Below are 21,300 nucleotides of genomic sequence, written 5' to 3'. Positions count from 1 at the left end.
TAAATGAGGAGATATCAATGATAATCTGATCCAATAGTGATTACGGTGAAAATCCTATTTTATGTTTTCATGTGGTCCAGACTTAAGAAACACAAAATTGAGAAAATGCAGAATCAAGGTAAACGTTAAAACCTCCAAAATACGAGCAAAAATATACACAATTGGCATATATGATTAAAAATTGTAATCTACACCAACATGATAGAAAATCTACATAAGTGAAGGAAATTTAATGTACAATGCAATGTTTATACAATAAATTGTGGTAATGAATTTCATCAGTTGTTAAAAACCACAGATGTGTAACAGCAAGTAAATACTCATCAAAAAATCAAAATTGATCTGTGTACAAGGTCATTGAGCTATTTTCCAACATGCTACAGCCACTACATATATCCTTTGTGCTCTCCCAGAAAAAAGCAAAAATTGATGAACTTGATGAATTAAACTACAAACTGTGAAGTATGGTGAAAGGCCTCATAAACTAACATGTAAGGGAGTGTCTTCCTTCTGTAGTCAATGGCATACTGTTGTGACATGGCACAGTGACCTCCAGTGTATTGTCCGTAAACTTTTCCTTGTTCGTTGTACTGAGGGATCGAGTACATTTCACATGAAGGAACTGACAATCACGACGTAGTAGCACTGCGAAGGTGACCAGAAATGAGGATCAATTTGTCAATCACTATAGTGCTGGGTTGATGTTTATGGATGTGTTAGTGAAAAAAGACTCTCAGTTGTAGCAAGAACTCTTTACGGGAATGTGTTTGTGGTTGCACATTGTGTGAAACATTTGTGACAATGAAGAACATGAACGTTATTGCTCATCGTTTCACTTGCAGCAATTTAAGTTGTCCTCTTAGGTTCCTGTCTAGCCACACACTCGGAAATTGCCACATATTCAGAAATAAACAGTGAAGTATTTGTGACAAGGAGGAATGTGAATTTTATTGCTGCACTTGTTTCACTCACAGCAATACAAATTGTTCTCTCTGGTTCCTGCCTAACAACATACTCAGACATCACCTATTTGAAAACAAATATATATTTCATCCTTTGATCTCTAATCAGATTGAAATGCTAAATAAGACTGAACACTGCAGAACATTCTTGTATTTTATTCATTCATTTATTCTGGGGAATGTTTTGCGATGGCTCCCAAACCCAAGGTCCTCGGCGGTACTCTTGGGGCAGCCACCACAAATTGTATAAAGCGTGGGTAGTGACCAGGATGTAGCTATGTCTGTTGGCCGAAAAATAATTAATGACAAGAATTGCGCCAGCTACAATGAAGAGATAACTTATCTTTATTTCTGCCGAACCATACACCAGCAATACAAGTCCAAGTAATATCCAAAAGTAACCCGTGTACTGAGCCTAGTCGAATACAATAGCAAATATCACACTGCAATGGCTCCGCTATAAACTCCACGAGAGGTTAGCAATAGACAATCGACAATAGACTGTCCATCTTTGGGCCAGCGCTCCTCCTCCTATGCAAAAGGCAGAGGACGCTGTGGACCCGAGCTCAGCCATGGCGCAACCTCTTCCGTCGCCGGTAACGCCCTGAGATGCCGACGGCCGCAACAGGAACTGTGGCCAGCGATGTCACAGTCAGGGCGCACGTGCGCGAGTTGGTTGGTTGGTTGGTTCCGTGGATACAACAGAATGTGTTAACAATGCTAAGATGTGAAAAAAAAGTTAGTTGTATCAAGATGAGAACCTACCATCTCTAATTCAATAAACCAAGATGCATTCATTACCCTACGAATTGATAGTATACATTTTCTCTCTTGTCTCAGTTACCATAATATCTTTGGCTTCCCTCTAACAACCATGCCTCCATCCTTGCTACCCTCCCTGTTTTCCTTTCCCTGTTGCTTCATGACCTGGGTTATGAGTAACTGAATCCACTTTCCCTTCTTCCCTTTCTTTCCCCTCTCTCCTCCCTGATGAAGGAACATTTGTTCCGAAAGCTAGGAACGTAAATTTTCGGTTCTGTTTTTTGTGTATCTATCGGCTGTACTGAGCTGAGGTAAGTACTGGCCAGCCCCTCTATCTCTTTGTTAGTATTTGTTTCACGTCTTTATATGAGATTTTCCATTAATCATTTACCATAATATCTCTTATCTCTTAAAGCACTGTATGTTTGATGCTTAATTAACTGACATTTATGGTAAGGTTGATGCGTGTGTGATACAGTTGTGATACAGTTTCAATGCGTCACTGCTTTGAAACGACATACTGTGGCACACACACTACAAAGGAAATGAATAATCAAAATACACACAGTTCACACTGGGGTCATTCCCACACACTCACAAAAAGTGATAGTCAAAAGTTTACAAGTGACGCAATGATTGCAAAAACTAGCATGAACTCTACTGGACCCTTGTGGCTGAGCAGTCTAAGTGGAATGTTCTGCATTATTGCCAATGTGCACCGTATGATGTAATGTAAACACAGCAGGTTTTGTGAAAGCACTTATGCACACACAAGTTTTCCTTCACATGTGGTACTCAATTACACTAATGAAATAAGCCTGCTGTGATTTCAGTGTTTCTCTCCCCCAGCAATCCATTAAATTTATAACAATCTGTCTGTTATTGCAACACATTGACATCATTGGGGACCGCAACAAAGATGAACAAGGCATCATACAACATGTTCACTGAACATGTACCTTCAACTGTGGTGCTGCGCATAACAAATGGAGGAGCCTATATTGGCTGCAGTCACTAGAGGCACAATACGTTCCGCATTCTGTTGACAGACTCCAAGAAAAACTACTGTAAGTAAAACTAATGCACAGAGTGAAGGACATATGAGGTATAACTATATAAATTAAACCTAAATGGCAGTCACAGTCACTTCATTTGCTATACACCAATCACATCAGTTATACCTTGGAGCAAGTCACTAAGTAAGCTTGTTGTTTATCACTATTTGCTAAAAGTCAATGCATTAGTGTGGCATCAACATCCTATACAGCTATTAGCTGCAGGTGGAAAACAAATATCTGAGATGATATAATATGGCAATTTTCACCATTTTTTATAGTTTCAGTATATTTCATTATGTACGCTATAAATTTTTATTATTTCCCAAATCAATATAAAATGAAAGAACCAACAAAATTCATGTTTTAAGGTACAACTTGTGGTGGCAGTATGTTGGGAAATGGCTCAATTACCTCTTACATCATTAGAAAAAGGAATTCTCTTTTCGTACCCTACAGTATTATTAGTGGCAAAACCCACTTTTTTCCTAACAAGTCTATTATATGACATAAAATTTTGAAATGTCTTTCTCATTTTCTTTTTGGATTTGTGATTTGGTTATGTCAGTTGATGTTATGAGTGTTAGTAAAATTGCTACCTAGGAGGAGAAGAATGAAATTCTCGCACCAACTCTGATTTACAGCTTCTGTTCCTGTTTAGACTTTATAATCCAGTACCTTAGGAATTATCAAAGTTTCATACGCTAAGGCCAGTAAACTTATTACATGTGTTAGTGTGGTGTGGTGGCTGCACTAGCTATTGGGTGACATAACAAGTCGCCAGCCAATAAGAGTTCACTAGCCGGACATGACCTATGTTTTCTCAATTCTGATTGAGCATATTCTTCAAGATTCAGTGTTTCAATTTAAAAGATTGATAATCAATATTGTTGCTGAATACATTACATCAGAAATACATGCAAGAAGATGAGACAGAGTTATAAGTGGCACAAGAAAAGGTGACGGCTGGGCCCCTTTGTCACGTATTGGCTCGGTGTGGAACGCTTCACATCAACCGTCCTGTTTTTCCATTGCTACTGCAATCTGGCAGTAGTGTCATCATAACTGCACACTGAAGCTGAATGTTGCAAGTTGCATTTGCAATGTCAATCATGAATTATGTCAGCATTTCCTATCTCACATCTCCCACGTCTGCAGCGGCATACAATATTTCCTTAACTCCACCACAACCACCACCACCACCACCACCACCACCACCACTACCACAACCGCCACCGCCACCACCTGCAGTGCCAATTGTCTGTCTTTTGTGCCACTTATAGCTCATTTGGTTACATCAAATGTCAATTGGTAAAAAACAGAATGAAGTCAAGCAAGACACTGAGTAAGAACGTAGAATCGAAGTAACCTTTACTATGAAGACACGTAAAATAGGGGAATTTTTAGCATTGATCTTACATGTTTTTCACAGTGGCTATGAATTTATGGCATTGAATCATGAAACATGTAAAATTGGAGATGAGATAACATTTCAATTGAATGAAACCTTCAATTGCCATAACTGTGTGTGTATTGCAAGAGACAATTCCCATGTTACAGAAGAAAGGACTGTTAATCTTCCTAAGTTATCAGTATGGTGTGGTACGTCTGACAGAAGACTTGTACGGCCTAGAGTTGTGCTCTACCAAAACTACGGTTCTTCTGTAGTTTTCGTACACTACATAAATAGCACAATAAATGGTATAAGATTACCGGCATTCTTCGTAAGTTCAAAGGGGGACATCAAATGATACTACATGTGACCTCCAGCCCCCGCCCCCTTGAGTAGGGTAGGGGGCAACTTTTAAATCTTAAATGGAAACACCCTTTTTTAGGGCAGATTTGGATTCTCCATAAAAAAGTAATCAAGTTTTGTCTGAAACATTTTTTTAAACCATTGACAGATTGCACTGAAATCGAGAAAAAAGTAAAATTGGGGAAGAACTCTGATTTATTTAGAATTATCTGAGAAAGACGCATCAAATTGATAAAAAATGTGCACCAATTCTTTCATTATGCCAAATTAAGGTACTTTTGTACAAAATGTACTGTATCTTATTTTTAGCGTTACCCAGGAACAACAACATGGACGTAGTAGAATGATGTTCCCATGGGGTCCTTCATTAGTGTGAGTCCCCTTGCCTCTCACATGTTGGGGTGCTTCATTAGTGTGAGCCCCCTTGCCTCTCACATGTTGGATAGCTTAATTAATGAAATAAGCCATGAAGAAATTGTTCAAAATTATCCCCATTCGCTTCAATGTATAAAGTCAATTGTCTGTGAAAGTTGTCCACAGTTTTGAGCAGCACATCCCGTGGTATGGCTGCACATGCTCTTCGAATGCATTGCTCCATATTGTTTCGGGTTGTGGGCTGTCTGTCATAAATGATATTTTTTAAATAATCCCAATAGAAAAAAAAATCAGGAGATGTTAGGTCTGGTGAACGTGGAGGCCACTGAATTGGTCCGCTGCGTCCTATCCACTGACCAGGGTACTGTAAATTTAAAACGTTCGGCACATTTTTAGCATAATGGGGAGCTCCCTGCCACAGTTGGATAAGCAGCGGCCAGCAGCAAGTCACACTTTTAGCTCACTTATTTGTTTCATAGTTTAATTCTTAATTTCTTTGCGTGTTTTTGGGTACTTGCATAGTTTAACTCACAAATTTCGGGCATATTATAGTATTTGAGAGTTGTAGCATTGCGTTTTGGTACCCGTATAGTGTAAATTCACTTAGGCGTCATCTGTTTGTTTTGAACGACTTGTGACATAAAAGAGAGGAAGAAAATTTGTTACGGATGAATAGAGACTGCACCTGTTGTGAACGGATTCAGGGGAAACTGGCGATCATCCGTAAACAGCTGGTAGCTGTGTTGGCCGTGGTCAACAGGCTCCAGGCTGTTGCCCTGGGCTGCAGTGACACTGGGACACCCGAGGCGAGTGCTATGGCACTTCTGGAACCTGTAGCATCACTTGGGATCTCGGATGACACTGCACCCTCGGATTTGGACATCCCTGCCGATCAACATTTGCCTGACAGTGATTGACGAACCGTGGTGGGATCGTGTATCCCTGGGCGGAAGGCAAAAGTTGGTGCTGGCCGCAATGCTGTACCGTTACGCCTCCGTAACAGGTTTGAAGTACTGCCCACTGCTGACAGTACTTCTGAGCCAGCAAGGGCAGCCTCGCCTGTTGTGGCAGTGGCCGGTCTTCCTGAGAGGTCTGGACAAGTGCAGAGGGTGGTATTGCTTGTCATTGGGAGCTCCAATGTTGGGCGGGTGATGGAGCCCCTTAGGGATATTGCAGCTAAGGACAGGAAGAAAGCCAATGTGCACTCCGTGTGCATACTGGGGGAAGTCACCCGAGATGTGGAAAGGGTCCTTCCGGATGCCATGAACGGTACAGGGTGCAACCAACTGCAGGTGGTGGCTCATGTCAGCACTAATGACGTGTGTTTCTATGGATCAGAAGAGATCTGAGTTGGTGAAGACTGCCAGTCTTGCTAGCGAGATGAAGGCAGAGCTCACCATCTGCAGCATTGTTGACAGGACCGATTGCGGACCTTTGGTACAGAGCCAAGTGGAGGGTCTGAATCAGAGGCTCAGACGGTTCTGCGACTGTGTAGCCTGCACATTCCTCGACTTGCACCATAGGGTGGTGGGGTTTCGGGTTCCGCTAAATAGGTCGAGTGTCCACTAGACACAGGAGGTGGCTACACAGCTAGCAGAGGCTGTGTGGCACGGACTGGGTGGTTTTTTAGGTTAGACAGTCTTGGGAAAGATCAAAAAGGGCTCCAGTCTCAAAGGGTACAGGGCAAAGAAACGACAAGAACTGACCAAGCAACAGTCGGAATTGTAGTTGTAAATTGTCGTAGCTGTGTTGGAAAAGTGTCAAAGCTTCAAGCGCTGATAGAAAGCACTGAAGCTGAAATTGTTATAGGAATAGAAAGCCTGCTAAAGCTGGAGATAAATTCTGCAAATTTTTACAGAGGCGCAAAATCGTGTTCAGAAAGGACAGATTAAATAAAGTAGGTGGTGGTGTGCTTGTGTTTGTTGGCAGTAGTTTATCTTGTAGTGAAGTTGAGATGGATAGTTCCTGCAAATTACTATGGATAGAGGTTATACTCAACAGCCGTACCAAAATAATAATTGGCTCATACTGACCCCCCGGTTCAGGTGATATAATAGCTGAACGGTTCAGAGAAAACTTGAATCTCATTACAAATAAGTACCCCACTCATACAGTTATAATTGGTGGAGACTTCAATCTACCCTCGATTTGTTGGCGAAAATACATGTTCAAAGCCGGTGGTAGACAGAAAACATCTTCCAAAATTGTACTAAATGCTTTCTCTGAGAATTACTTTGAACAATTAGTTCATGAGCCCACACGAATTGTAAATGGATGCGAAAACACACTTGATCTCTTGGTCACAAATAATCCTGATCTAATAGAGTGTGTCATGACGGATACATGGATTAGTGAACACAAGGTCATTGTAGTGAGACTCAAAACCATATCAACCAAAACCACTAAAAATAAACACAAAATATATCTATTTAAAACAGCAGACAAAAATTCACTTGATGCCTTCCTAAGAGAGAGTCTCCATTCCTTCCAATTGTAGACCAGATACGGCTCAAATTCAAAGATACAGTAATGACAGCAATAGATAGATTCATACCGCATAAGTTAATAAGAGACGGGACTGATCCACCGTGGTACACAAAACACGTCAGAACACTGTTGCAGAAGCATTGAAAAAAGCATGCCAAATTCAGAAGAACGCAAAATCCCTAAGACCGGTTAAGTTTCATGGAAGCTTGAAATGCTTTTAATAGTTTTCACAATGAAACATTGTCTCAAAATATGGTATAAAACCCAAGGAGATCCTGGTCGAATGTTAAGTACATCAGTGGCAAAAAACAGTCAATACCGTCACTGTGCGATAGTGACGGAAATGTTACCGATGATGGTGCCACTAAAGCGGAGTTACTAAATACAGTTTTCCGTAATTTCTTCGCGAAAGAAGACGAAGTAAATATTCCAGAATTCGAAACCAGAACAGCTGCTAGCATGAATGACATAAAATTAGATATCTTAGGTGTTGCAAAACAACTCAAATCACTTCAGAAATGCAAGTCTTCCAGTACAGATGGTATACCAATCAGGTTCCTTTCAGAGTATGCAGACACAATAGCGCCTTTCTTAGCAATCATATACAATTGCCCACTTGACAAAAGGTCTGTTCCTAAAGACTGGAAATTAGCACAGGTCACACCAATATTCAAGAGAGGAAATAGGAGTAACCCATTGAATAACAGACTCATATCACTGACCTCAATTTGCAGTAGGATTTTGGAGCATATACTGGACTCTAACATTACGAATCACCTTGAAGAAAATGACTTATAGGTATATAACCAACACGGATTCAGAAAATACTGTTCTTGTGCAACGCAGCTAGCTCTTTACTCCCATGAAGTAATGAGTGCTGTCGGCAAGGGATCTCAGATTGATTCCATATTCCTAGATTTCCAGAAGGCTTTTGATACCGTTCCTCACAAGCGACAATTGATCAAATTGCATGCATATGGAGTATTGTCTCAGTTGTGTGACTGGATTCGTGATTTCCTCTCAGAGAGGTCACAGTTGGTAGTGATGGACGGTAAATTATCGAGTAGAACAAAAGTGATATCTGGTGTTCCGCAAGGTAGTGTCATAGGCCCTTTGCTATTCCTGATTTACATAAATGATCTAGGTGATAATCTGAGCAGCCCCCTTAGATTGTTTGCAGATGACACTGTAATTTACTGGCTAGTAAAATCATCAGACCATCAATTCCAATTACAAAATGATATAGAGAGAATTTCTGTACAGTGCGAAAAATGGCAATTGGCACTAAACAAAGAAAAGTGCGAGGTCATCCACATGGGTACTAAAGGAAATCTGATAAATTTTGGATACGGGTATACGATGAATCACACAAATATAAGGGCTGTCAATTCGATTAAATACCTAGGAATTATGATTACAATCAACTTAAATTGGAAAGACCACACAGATAATATTGTGGGGAAGGTGAAACAATGACTGCGTTTTGTTGGCAGAACACTTAGAAGGTGCGACAAACCCACTAAAGAGACAGCCTACCACTTGTCCATCCTCTGCTGGAATATTGCTGCACAGTGTGATATCCTTACCAGGTAGAATTGACGGAGGACATTGAAATAATGCAAAGAAGGGCAGCTCATTTCGTGTTATCGCACAATAGGGGTGAGAGTGTCACTGATATGAAAAGCAAGTTGGGGTGGCAGTCACTGAAACAAAGTGGTTTTCTTTGCGGCGAGATCTGTTTACGAAATTTCAACCACCAACTTTCTCTTCCGAATGCAAAAATATTTTGTTGACACCCACCTACGTAGGGAGAAATGATCATCATAATAAAATAAGAGAAAAAAAAGATACCCCGAACAGAAAGATTTAGGTGCTCCTTTTTTCCATGCACCATTCAAAAAATGGCTCTGAGCACTATGGGACTTAACATCTATGGTCATCAGTCCCCTAGAACTTAGAACTACTTAAACCTAACTAACCTAAGGACATCACACAATACCCAGCCATCACGAGGCAGAGAAAATCCCTGACCCCGCCGGGAATCGAACCCGGGAACCCGGGCGTGGGAAGCGAGAACGCTACCGCACGACCACGAGATGCGGGCTGCACCATTCAAGAATGGAATGGTAGAGAAGTAGTCTGAAAATGGTTCGATGAACCCTCTGCCAGGCACTTATGTGTGAATTGCGAAGTAACCATGTAGATGTAGATGTAGGTGCTCCATCCTGTTGGAACCACATTCATTGCCTAGTTTCTAAATCAACATCTTCCATTAGCTCCAACAAATCAGCACGGAGTAGTTGTAAATAAGATTCCCCAGTAACATTTCGGTCAAAAAAATGCGGTCCTATCAAGTAACTGTTTAAAATTCCACACCAGACCATTAATGACCATTTGTGTTGATTTTCAATGGGTCTGTGCCAGTGTGGATTGACAGGGAACCAATAATGACCACCATGACGATTTAATTCACCATTGTTTTTGAATGTGGCTTCTTCGGTGAACATAATGTATCTAAAAAAATCATTGTCACCTCTTATCATTTCCAAGGCCCATTGGCAGAAATGCACGCGTATTTGTATTACTTTCGGCATTAATGCCTGTGTCAGTGTGATATGATACACACGATATTTATGTGCCTTCAAATTCCTCAAAACAGTTGATTTCAGTATTCCAGTTTGTCCCTGAATCACACGACTACTCATTCTGGGATCCAGTTTAACACAGGCGAGAACGGTTAAGGTACGAGCGTCATTTTCATTGTATTCGCAATGACGAGGTGGACGGTGCGTGTATCCATTTCGAGCTCGTTGAGTGCAATTTTGAATAATGTTTTTGCTTGGATGTTGTCTGTTTGGGAAACAATTCGCATACAACTGCAGCGTAATTGTTGTGGCATTCACCTAACATTAACATCATATCAACAATCTCTGTAGGAGGCTACTAAGCCATGTTTCTCTAAAGAATAATTTACTTTCATAAGTTGAGGTTTACGGTTCACAATCTGAAAGTGATGTGACATCTGATCGCATTGCACCGACCTTTCTACTGAGCCATAGTTCACAGTTTGCCCACAGTAGCGCCACAGTCGGGTGAGTAATACAATTGTGAAGAGTACCCTAACGAGATTTTAATACCATTCTGCTTCCCTCTATCAAAAACTGTGGCGGGTAGGATACATTTTGTAAAAAAATAGCTTAATTTGGCGTAATGAAAGAACTGGTGCACATTTTGTATCGATTTGATGTGTCCTTCTCGGATCATTCTGAATAAATTGGAGTTCTTCCCCAAGTTTAATTTTTCTCGATTTCAGCACCATTTGTCAATGGTTTAAAAAATGTGTCAGTCAAAAGTTGATTACTTTTTACGGAGAATCCAAATCTGCAATAAAAAATGGGGGTTTCCATTTAAGATTTAAAAGTTGCCCCCTGCCCCACCCAAGGGGGCGGAGGCTGGGGTTACGTGTAATATCATTTGATGTCCCCCTTTGAGCTTACAAACTTGTCTTACCCACTATTTTTACCCGATGTATAGTTTTCGAGATAATCTCATCCGAAACTTCACACGGACCACCCTAAAGAGTTTCCCGTTATTATCAATAAATGTGGAAGGAGTACATGAATAAAAGAAACTTGTTTTTTTATATATGTTTGACGAAGTACTGAGACGATGTTTGATATAACATTTTCTGTTTTGTGTTATTAATTAAATTTTCTGTTGAACAAATTGCAATTTCTAACACTGTATGATAAATCTGTATTTTTTTATCAACATTCCTCTGTTTAATGTTACAAATTAACAACTTTCAAATAAAATCTGAATTAAACATTGACAATTTCAGTTTTGCTCTACATACTGTCTATTCTTAAGTAACAAACAGTACACTAAATATGAAGTACAAAATTTTTCCATAAGTTACCTGACCCCTTATACATCCTCACTTAGCTTCTTGGCCATTCACCGCTTCCAGTGTTTAGGGGAATCTAGTAAGATGCTGAATGCATACATAAAGAAAGCAATCATTAGGAGGTAATGACACCCCCCCCCCCTTCCTTTTAAAAAAAGGATGATGATGCCCTGTCAAATAACCATCATGATGTGGCAATTCCTGGATGAAACATTTGTTGAGAAGTGGGTAGGTCAATGAGGAAGTGTTGAGTTTCCACCCGGATCTCCCAATCTAATTCCATTAGACTTCTTTCTGAGAGAAACCGAAGGATATTGTCTGCATCAGAAAGCCACATACACTGGATTACAATCCATTTCAATGGCAACCATAACACATGTATGTTGATTAGTTCTGAAATGTTTCAGATACTGTATTGGTGCTGATGGAGGACATTCTGAACAGATCTAACAGTAAGAGATCAGCAGTAATGTCGTGACTATCTATATCACTTAAAAATCCATAGTTTTTGTTATACATTTTTGAGCTATTAAAGTATAAACGGTGTATGTCCTTTTGTGAGAAACCTTGTATTTATTGTGTGCATTTTGTTGCAAAACCTTGTCCAACCTGCTGTAATCTGAACAGCTTCAACTTGCTCAGTTGTAACATTTTGCTTGTACATTCAACTACCTTTTATGTCTGCAATGGTACTGTTTTTTTTTCTTCTTGTCACCAATAAATTTTATTTTATTAACAACATGCTGCCACCATCTGATAACACACTAAATTCTGTAACAGAGTGTGATTCTACCTACTCATGAGAGCGACTTTCATTGCTGCTGTACCTATGGTTCGCCGGCCGTGGTGGCCAAGCGGTTAAAGGCGCTACAGTCTGGAACTGCGCGGCCGCTACGGTCGCAGGTTCGAATCCTGCCTTGGGCATGGATGTGTGTGTGATGTCCTTAGGTTAGTTAGGTTTAAGTAGTTCTAAGTTCTAGGGGACTGATGACCTTAGAAGTTAAGTCCCATAGTGCTCAGAGCCATTTTACCTATGGTTCATTTATTGGTAATAAATGTGTATATAATGATGAAAAACAATAAAATTATAGTTTTGTATGTTGTATCATTATCTGTAGAGTTACTTGGTAAATTTATAGATTCGGTAACGGTCCTGTCTCTCTTTTTATTGACACTTTGAGGTTGACCAACAAAGGTCAGATAAAGCTACTGCATTGTGTAATGAACATGTGACTGTTTCACATAAATTACCAAAAATAAAACAACATCAGTGTCAATAACTTAACTTTGATGGAAAGCATGCCATTTTTTCCCAAAATGTTTGGTTTCCCTTCTATAATAACCTCTGTAATGTAAAAAATTGAAGGTATTGTGGCAATAAGAGATCAACACAAACAAATGCTGTTGAGCTTTCGGACAACAACTAGCTGTGTTAGGTGAAGTGTGTGGGAGGATGATGGTGCAATGGGATGTATGGCACCCCTCTGCCATGCACTTCACAGTGGTTTGCAGAGTATAGGTGTGGACGTAGAAAGAGATTGTGTGGAGAGAATGGGCAAGTAGAGGGAAGAGAAGCTACTGTCAGCCAGAGAAGAGCATAGCAAAATTGCAACTTGCTGCAAGTTGGGGAAGAGAGAGAGAAAGAGAGAGAAAGAGAAAGAAAGAGAAAGAGAGAGAGAAGAAGGGGGGCCGTTTGTCAATAATATAAAAAATTCTATAATAATAATAATAATAATAATAATAATAATTAACAAAAACAACAAGCTTAGTAATGATTTACCTTTTCAAGATGGTCAATTTCTTCTTTGTATTCTTTTTCCACATCTTCAAGCTGTGTAGTCAATATACGAATCCTCTCCTTTAAACTTTTTATCTGACCTTTAAGACTGCTTATCTCCAGTTCTGTATCTTCATTTCTGCAAAAATTAGAAAATAAATGACAACATAAATATAAAAGAGAAGTAAGTACAGTGAAAATTAAATTTTTCACATGTCTTTGTACAGTAAAATCTGCATGTCGTGCATTTTCTCATCATGCAATCAATATTTTTATCCAGTCCGATCTTCAGAAGCATATTGTACTGGAGCAAATAGTGTTATCTCTTCAATCAACAATAAACAATACTTTTATTATGAATGTTAAAAAGTGGAGGAGGCAATCGTATGGGTAAATCTGAGTTAGTATAGTTCACATTATCTCAATGCCCAGCTTCCAATGGCTATATCAACCTCTGAATTAGTTGGTAAGCCCACCAAGAGTGTCTGCCATCTTCCACAATAGATGGCAGGTGACTGACTATGCACCTGCAGACTGTGACGTCAAATCAATACTTATGTATGTTGCTGATGCACTGGACACCACCTGCAGTTTAGTGATAATGCTCAGTGAAGTAATCAGGTCAGTTCATATGCAACAGACTCAGTGACCAGACTGGTGCAATATTTAGATCCCAACCAAGCCACACTGGGACTGTGTGCAAATTTCATTGTAGCTGTCACAAAACTGGTTTCTGTACTCATTAAGAAAACAAATAGCAACTATTTCTTGTTTCAACATTATGAGAGTTCCAGAAACTAGAATAATGGTTTATGAAAGCATGCTCTGCTGAAAATGTTGCAGCAGCAACAGCAGCAGGAGAAGCACCTGGACACTCTGAAATAGCAAAAGACAAGTGTTGCCTACCCAGCAAGAGGCAGCATTTATTCTCTCAGCTTCCACCATGTTCACTGAAGGAACAGATAAGTGTAACATGTATTTGTTGTCTTAATATAAAACTCTGCTGGATCCCAGGCACAAGGCCCTACTACTCAATGTTTCTCTTGTTTCTGTCAGTTTTTGAAAAACTTTTATCGAATACTTATACCCACTGCTAATGCACATGAAATAGCCTTTCCTTATATCTTCGGGGCATTACAGCTGCAAAATGTATGCAGTGTCCATATGTTTAGAATTTAGTCAATATTACTCAATTCTAAGCAGGATGGGTTACTAATATAAAAGGTTTCAGTAGAAATAGTCACTTTTTGTGTAATAATGATGCAGATTCTTTGATACAGGTGAGGAGGGGTGCAATCAGCATGAGATTTGCAATGTGGGGGCAAGAATTTGCAGTGCTTATTTCATGCATATGTTACGCTGATATGATATATATTTATATAAACAAGTGAACTGTTCTGTCAATTTCTTCGCTATTAACACAGGGTGCACTTGTACTCATTACTTATATAGCGAGTAATGCAGCACATGAAATGCTGAATTTCGTTTGCATGCCCTTATTATACCAATGGGAGTGATGCATAGACAGAACTTCAACTTTTTAGCACTTGAAAATGGTGACATGTCCAATGAATGATGAAGAAGAGAAAAATTTATTTTAAAAATATTAAACAGCAGAAATTGGCAAAATGATTTTTGTATTCAAAAAGTGAACAATGGCTGTGGGCATATCCATACGTAAATTGATACTTTTTATTAATTGATGAACCACTTAACCTCCTGTCTGCACAATGCATCTTTCTGGAATATGTAAAAGAATTGTTTAAAGAATTTTTGAGTGTTTTTGCCCATTTTTGGACTAGCCTCTGATACACTGATGCACACCATCGTACAACTGCAGACAATTTCAAAATTGGTTTGAGGAATGTTTATGAAGTTTTAAATACAACTTCAAAAAAATTAAATTATATAATTATATCTAAAAACAAAGATGATGTGACTTACCAAACGAAAGCACTGGCAGGTTGATAGACACACACACAAACACAAACATACACACAAAATTCAAGCTTTCGCAACCAACGGTTGCTTCACCAGGAAAGAGGGAAGGAGAGGGAAAGACGAAAGGATGTTGGTTTTAAGGGAGAGGGTAAGGAGTGATTCCAATCCCGGGGGCGGAAAGACTTATCTTAGGGGGAAAAAGGACAGGTATACACTCGCACACACACACACACATATCCATCCGCTCCTACAGACACAAGCAGACATTTGTAAATGCAAAGAGTTTGGGCAGAGATGTCAGCCGAGGCAGAAGTACAGAGGCAAAGATGTTGTTGAAAGACAGGTGAGGTATGAGCGGCGGCAACTTGAAATTAGCGGAGGTTTGCCTGGCGGATAACGAGAGATAACTTGAAATTAGCGGAGGTTGGCCTGGCAGATAACGAGAAGTTGCCACCGCTCATACCTCACCTGTCTTTCAACAACATCTTTGCCTCTGTACTTCCGCCTCGACTGACATCTCTGCCCAAACTCTTTGCCTTTACAAAAGTCTGCTTGTGTCTGTGTATGTGCGGATGGATATGTGTGTGTGTGCGCGAGTGTATACCTGTCTCTTTTCCCCCTAAGGTAAGTCTTTCCACTCCCGGGATTGGAATGACTCCTTATCCTCTCCCTTAAAACCCACATCCTTTCGTCTTTCCGTCTCCTTCCCTCTTTCCTGATGTAGCAACCGTTGGTTGCGAAAGCTTGAATTTTGTGTGTATGTTTGTGTGTCTATCAACCTGCCAGCACTTTCGTTTGATAAGTCACATCATCTTTGTTTTTAGATATATCTTTCCCCACGTGGAATGTTTCCCTCTATTATATTCAAATTATATAATTAATTTCTTGGGTTTTTTTTTCCTTTAGGTAAATGACTGCAGTCCTGGTACACATTGTAGCCTCCATGCCACCATACCATAAGCACACCATCATAGAAGCCAAAACCAAATTGTGCAGCCCATACCCATTTTATTAACTGGCTATGGCATTCTCTTTTGGCTCCTTAGCAGTGTGTTACAATACTATAGTGTCAGAATTTCAGAGTGTACCAGGACTGCAGATGTGTACCTGTAAACAAACAAAAATTTAATTACAGCATTGCCAATAGCAAAAAAATATGTGGAAAAAAAGTGGTCATCACTAGCTCCAGAAAAGCCATGAACCCTGGACCTTGCTCAGGTGTGATAGCTTGCCTGCCTCAGCTATAAAGATTGCTGAATCATAGCTGGAACTGCACTGAAACATTATCTGTTGAGAGGCCTGACAAACATATCGTTCCTCAAGCGGGCAGCAGCCTTTCCAATAGTTTCAGGGATAACAGTCTAGATGACTGAATGATCTGGTCTTGTAACGTCAGCCAACATGCCCTTGCTATTTTGGTACTGTGAATGCCTGAAGCAAGGGGAAATGTATAACTGTTATATTTCTCAAGGCCATGCATATCTACTATATGACTTGATAATTATGGCATCTACCTCGCTAAATTATTCCAGATATAAAATGATGATGAGATTTGGTTTGTGGGGCGCTCAACTGTGCGGTCATCAGTGCCCGTACAATGTCCCAGGTTCTACACAGTCCAATTTTTTAAACAGTTCAAGCAAGCCACTGTCACAAATGATGATGATGATGATGATGATGATGATGATGATGATAAGACAAACACTCAGCCCCGGGCAGAGAAAAATTCCCAACCCGGCCGGGAATCGAACCCAGGACCCCATGACCGAGAAGCAGCAATGCTAGCCACTAGACCATGAGCTGTGGACAGAGGTAAAATAGTTCCCCATTTGGATCTCCATGTAGGGACCATTCAGCAGGATGATGAGACCAGGAGAGACAGAATATGAAGTAAATGAAGATGAAATGGAACATATGAGAGTGAAACGAGGCCCCAGGGGTAAATGACATTTTCTCAGAATTATTGAGATCCTTAGAAGGAACAGCTGTGATAAACTGTGTTACCTGGCATGTAATATATAAGAGACAGGTAAAATACCCTCAGATTTCAATTCGAATGTAATATGTGGAATAATCAGGTCTACTGCCGGAAGTTTGTGTCGCTTTGGCACAATATTTCGGCCACGTAACTCGTTGCCTTCTTCAGGTGCTACCTGAGACTGCCGTATTGGAGGATCTTGTCCAGTATTTATGCCCAGAGGGTGGTGGACAAGACAGGCGCAGACGTCTGTCGGAGCACCAGGGAACTGCCAACACCTCAGGACCAGCACCAAGCATGTGCGGACCACGAACAGAACGCCAAACGTGGGTCCGTCCCCAGACAGCTGCCACGACCACAGATGGTGAACGAGCCGGGCACAGACGTCCGTGGGAGCACCAGGGAAGGGCCAAAACCTCAGGAGCAGCACCAGGGGAGCACGGACCGTGAACGGAACGCCCGACACAGGATGTGCCTCAGAGAGCTGCCACAGATAGTGACCAAGTCGGGCACGGATGTCCAAGGGAGCACCAGGGATGAGACAACACCTTACAAGTAGCACCAGGCGGGCGCGGATGGCAAAGAGAGCACCCAGCACCCTCTGGGCATAAATACTGGACAAGATCCTCCAATACGGCAGTCTCAGGTAGCACCTGAAGAAGGCAACAAATTACGTGGCCAAAATATTGTGCCAGAGCAACACAAACTTATGGCAGTAGACCCGATTATTCCACATGTCAAGATCTCGCCGGGAAAGCCTGAAGAGTTACATTAGAATGTAATAATTCATATTCCAAAGAAGGCAGCCGCTCACAGGTGCAACTGTTACTGAAACACTAGTTTAACAAGTCATAGCTGCAAAATACTGATGAATTATGCACTGCAGAATGTAAAAATTGATAGGCAGGTGACATCAGAGAAAAACAGTTTGGGTTCTACAGAAATGTAGCAACACACAAGACCATACTGATGCAGAACTTACCTGAGAAGATTAATGGAAAACCTGCATTTATAATATTTGTAGATTTAGAGAGAGCTTTTGACGTACAGAAGCAAGAATGTAATTGTAAGGGTTGAAGAATGCGAAAGAAAAGCAGTAGTTGAGAAGGAAGTGAGACAGGATTGCAGTCTATGCCCAATGTTATTTAATCATCTGTACAACGAGTAAGCAGTAAAGGAAACCAAGGAGAAATCTGTGAAGGAAATTAAACTTTACAGAAAAACTTTTTAGGTTTGCCAATGACATTGTAATTCTGACACAAACAATGAAGAACTAGAAAATCAGTTGAAATGAATGGATAAAGTCTTGAAAAGAGATTATACGATGAACATCAACAAAAGCAAAATGATGGTAATGAGATGCAACTGAATTAAATCAGGCAACTTGCTCAGCAGCTTGTTGCTGAGCATGACACACTTACCGACACACTCACCAAGTTCAACAGCTACTTCACAACCTGTGCCATTTGGTTCCTTCCCTCCAGCACAAGTTTATTTGAATTACCTAGATGGGCATTATCCTTACAACACACTCTTCGCCCACATAATCCTCAGGGGCCCAATCTTTGCTAAGGCACTATCCCCCCATTCTCTACCCAAAAATTTCTCCTTTATCTGTCCTGTCACCCACTATCAATCTATACATCTGAATCATCATCACTGTGCACCGTACAATGGTGTCCATGTGTCACATGCCTAGCCTGTGTACCTGCCACCCTTCCCTTCTGCATTCTTACAACTTTGCCACAGGTGTGTGTGTGTGTGTGTGTGTGTGTGTGTGTGTGTGTGTGTGTGTGTGCGCGTGTGGAGGGGGGGGGGCACACACTCCATCATCAAAGGATGTCTTCTAAAAGTTACCGAAGTTTTCATTCTTTTTTGTATGCCTGTCAATGATTCAAAATGTCTGCTCTTCAGTGAGTGGTCTCCTTTACACCCAAATTACTTTAGGTTCAGAGACTTATTTCAGGTCATGGAGGATAAAAATGTGACACTCATTTAAACTTTACAAGTTATGATCCTACACAGGAGTTTTTGCCTGAAGAGTACTGTCTTTGTCATGACTCTTACTGTGATTTAAGCTTATAATAACTACAGCTGCCATCGCAGTTTTACTGTTTGGAGCTTTCATTTTATTTCCTACTCGAATTTTAAATTTCTTACAAAACAAAAATATTAACAACATAGTGCTGACAACACATTTAAATACTGTGTGTTAAACTGTACATAAGCATAAATGTTTCACATAATTACTACCGCAGATTAGCTGGCACCTGTCGTTGATTCTGTTGTTTATATAACTCAAATTCTTGCTTCAGTAAGTTGTATTCATCTTTGCAGGCTCTGTGCTGAGCTACAGTATCAATAGGAAAGCCAGAGACATGGTTCCACAGCACTGAAAGAAAAGCAGAGTTTTTCAGTAGTTCTTGATTTTGTCCTATTTTAACAATTTGAAATAATTAAAAATAATTCCTACACTGACCTGGAAAATCAACTGTTTTCTCTGCATGTTTGCTGGCTTCTTCCAACAAGCCTTTCAGATAAAATATTTTATCTATAATTGACTGGATATCATTTGTTCCTCCCATTTCCATCTTCATTTTCATCTCTGTTGGGTTTGCAACATTTTTGTTATCTTCGGGCACTGTACTTATTGTTGGATCTAAGTTAAGTTGCAATAACTGATCCTGAAATACATTACTAGTCAGTGGTCCTACAAGTAAAGTTAGACGATACAGAAAACAACACAATGCTGTGTTTACTTTCAAGCAGCTTCCTGAGAAATAGTTAAAAATGAATTAACCTGCCCTGTATCATTATTCTTGCAATGGAAGAAAAAAAGGAATTTAGTGTGTCCGAACGACGATGCGTTCATTAGAAATGGAGTAGATCCTCAGAGTAGGTAATGAAATCAGCATTGTCCTTTTCAAATGAAAAATTTCGGCATTTGCCTCTCTTCTACACTCTGCGATCAGAAGTATCCGGACACCTCAAACATATGTTTTTCATATTAGGTGCGTTGTGCTGCATCTACTGCCAGGTACTTCATAGCAGTGACCTTGGTAGTTATTAGACGTCGTGAGAGAGCAGAATGGGTTGCTCCGCGGAACTCATGGACTTCAAATGTGGTCAGGTGACTGGGTGTCACTTGTGTCATTCGTCTATATGTGAGATTTCCACTCTCCTAAACATCCCTAGGTCCACTGTTTCCAATGTATAATAATAATTAAATTAAATAAATAATAAATCAAATAAATAATTAATTAATTAAGAGGAAATGTAGTAAATGAAAAGTAAAAGAAATTTAAATATTTCACTCGCACACACAAAAATCACTTTCTTAATCTATTTTAACTTTTTTTGCTGTTTGAAGTGAAGGTCAACAGACTCTCCACATGCTGAAAAATGTTTAATTTACTTTCCTATGATCTCAGGGGTATGATTAGCTGTCTCCTCGCCTCATGAGGAAATTCAGAACAGTTTTAATTTAATTTCGTGGGTATCGTGTTGGCAACATGAGAAAAAATGTAGTAAAGCAAAATCAGTAACATTTTATAAATTGGGTATAAATGATTGTTCCTATGAAATGAAAGCAGAAATACCAAATTAAACAATTATTATTTCACAAAGTAAGGTTTTTTATACAGACATCTGACATCTCACATTCTAATCTCACAGTTTTGGACATGATAAAGAATTATTTATAATAATCTTAGCTCGGCTATGGAGTGGAAGAAAAAAGTGTTCATAGTAAAGTCATATTGGTAATCGCCATTGGCAATAGTAATGGCACAATTAAACAAATTCCTAACAGGAATACAATTTCAGTTCATTTGAACAAACATGGAAGAAAATAGGAGTCTGATAGCGTAAGACGCTGTCAGAAAGGCGCACGACTAAAGAAAGAAAGAAAAGACGAGCGCACATTCTTATATAGGACAAAATACAGATGATAATGCTACGCCGCTCTCATTATCCTGGGTGTATATATTCACTGGCTTGCAGTGCAGTTAATTGGCACAAAGATTAAATTATATCTTTAACTTCTGACATATCAATAGGAGAGGAAGATAGTATGTTATTGTGTCGCTGGCAGGGCACACTATTACAATATGTTTTCCATATTAGGTGCGTTATGCTGCCACCTACTGCCAGGTACTTCATAGCAGCGACCTCAGTAGTTATTAGACATCGTGAGAGAGCAGAATGGGGCGCTCCGCGGAACTCACAGACTTCAAACGTGGTCAGGTGACTGGGTTTAACTTGTGTCACATGTCTGTAAATGAGATTTCCACTCTCCTGA

The 21,300-nt window shown here is 40.0% G+C and overlaps 1 protein-coding gene across 2 annotated transcripts in view; it reads right to left on the bottom strand.

Annotated features, from left to right (window-relative positions):
• The window catches only part of LOC126198752 (GRIP and coiled-coil domain-containing protein 1), a 139,761-nt gene that overhangs the window by 41,307 nt on the left and 77,154 nt on the right, over positions 1-21,300 (bottom strand). For both annotated transcript variants that reach the window (XM_049935307.1, XM_049935306.1), the window contains 3 exons: positions 19,480-19,684; positions 19,254-19,392; positions 13,085-13,220 (listed from right to left, as the gene is read on the bottom strand). In XM_049935307.1, the coding sequence (XP_049791264.1) occupies positions 13,085-13,220; positions 19,254-19,392; positions 19,480-19,684 (480 nt within the window). The remainder of the gene's footprint in view (positions 1-13,084; positions 13,221-19,253; positions 19,393-19,479; positions 19,685-21,300) is intronic.

This window comes from Schistocerca nitens, chromosome 8 (genome assembly GCF_023898315.1).
Source record: "Schistocerca nitens isolate TAMUIC-IGC-003100 chromosome 8, iqSchNite1.1, whole genome shotgun sequence".
Taxonomy (NCBI): Eukaryota; Metazoa; Arthropoda; class Insecta; order Orthoptera; family Acrididae; genus Schistocerca; species Schistocerca nitens.
Note: the sequence above shows the minus strand (reverse complement) of the source record. Positions and strands in the feature narration are given on the sequence as shown.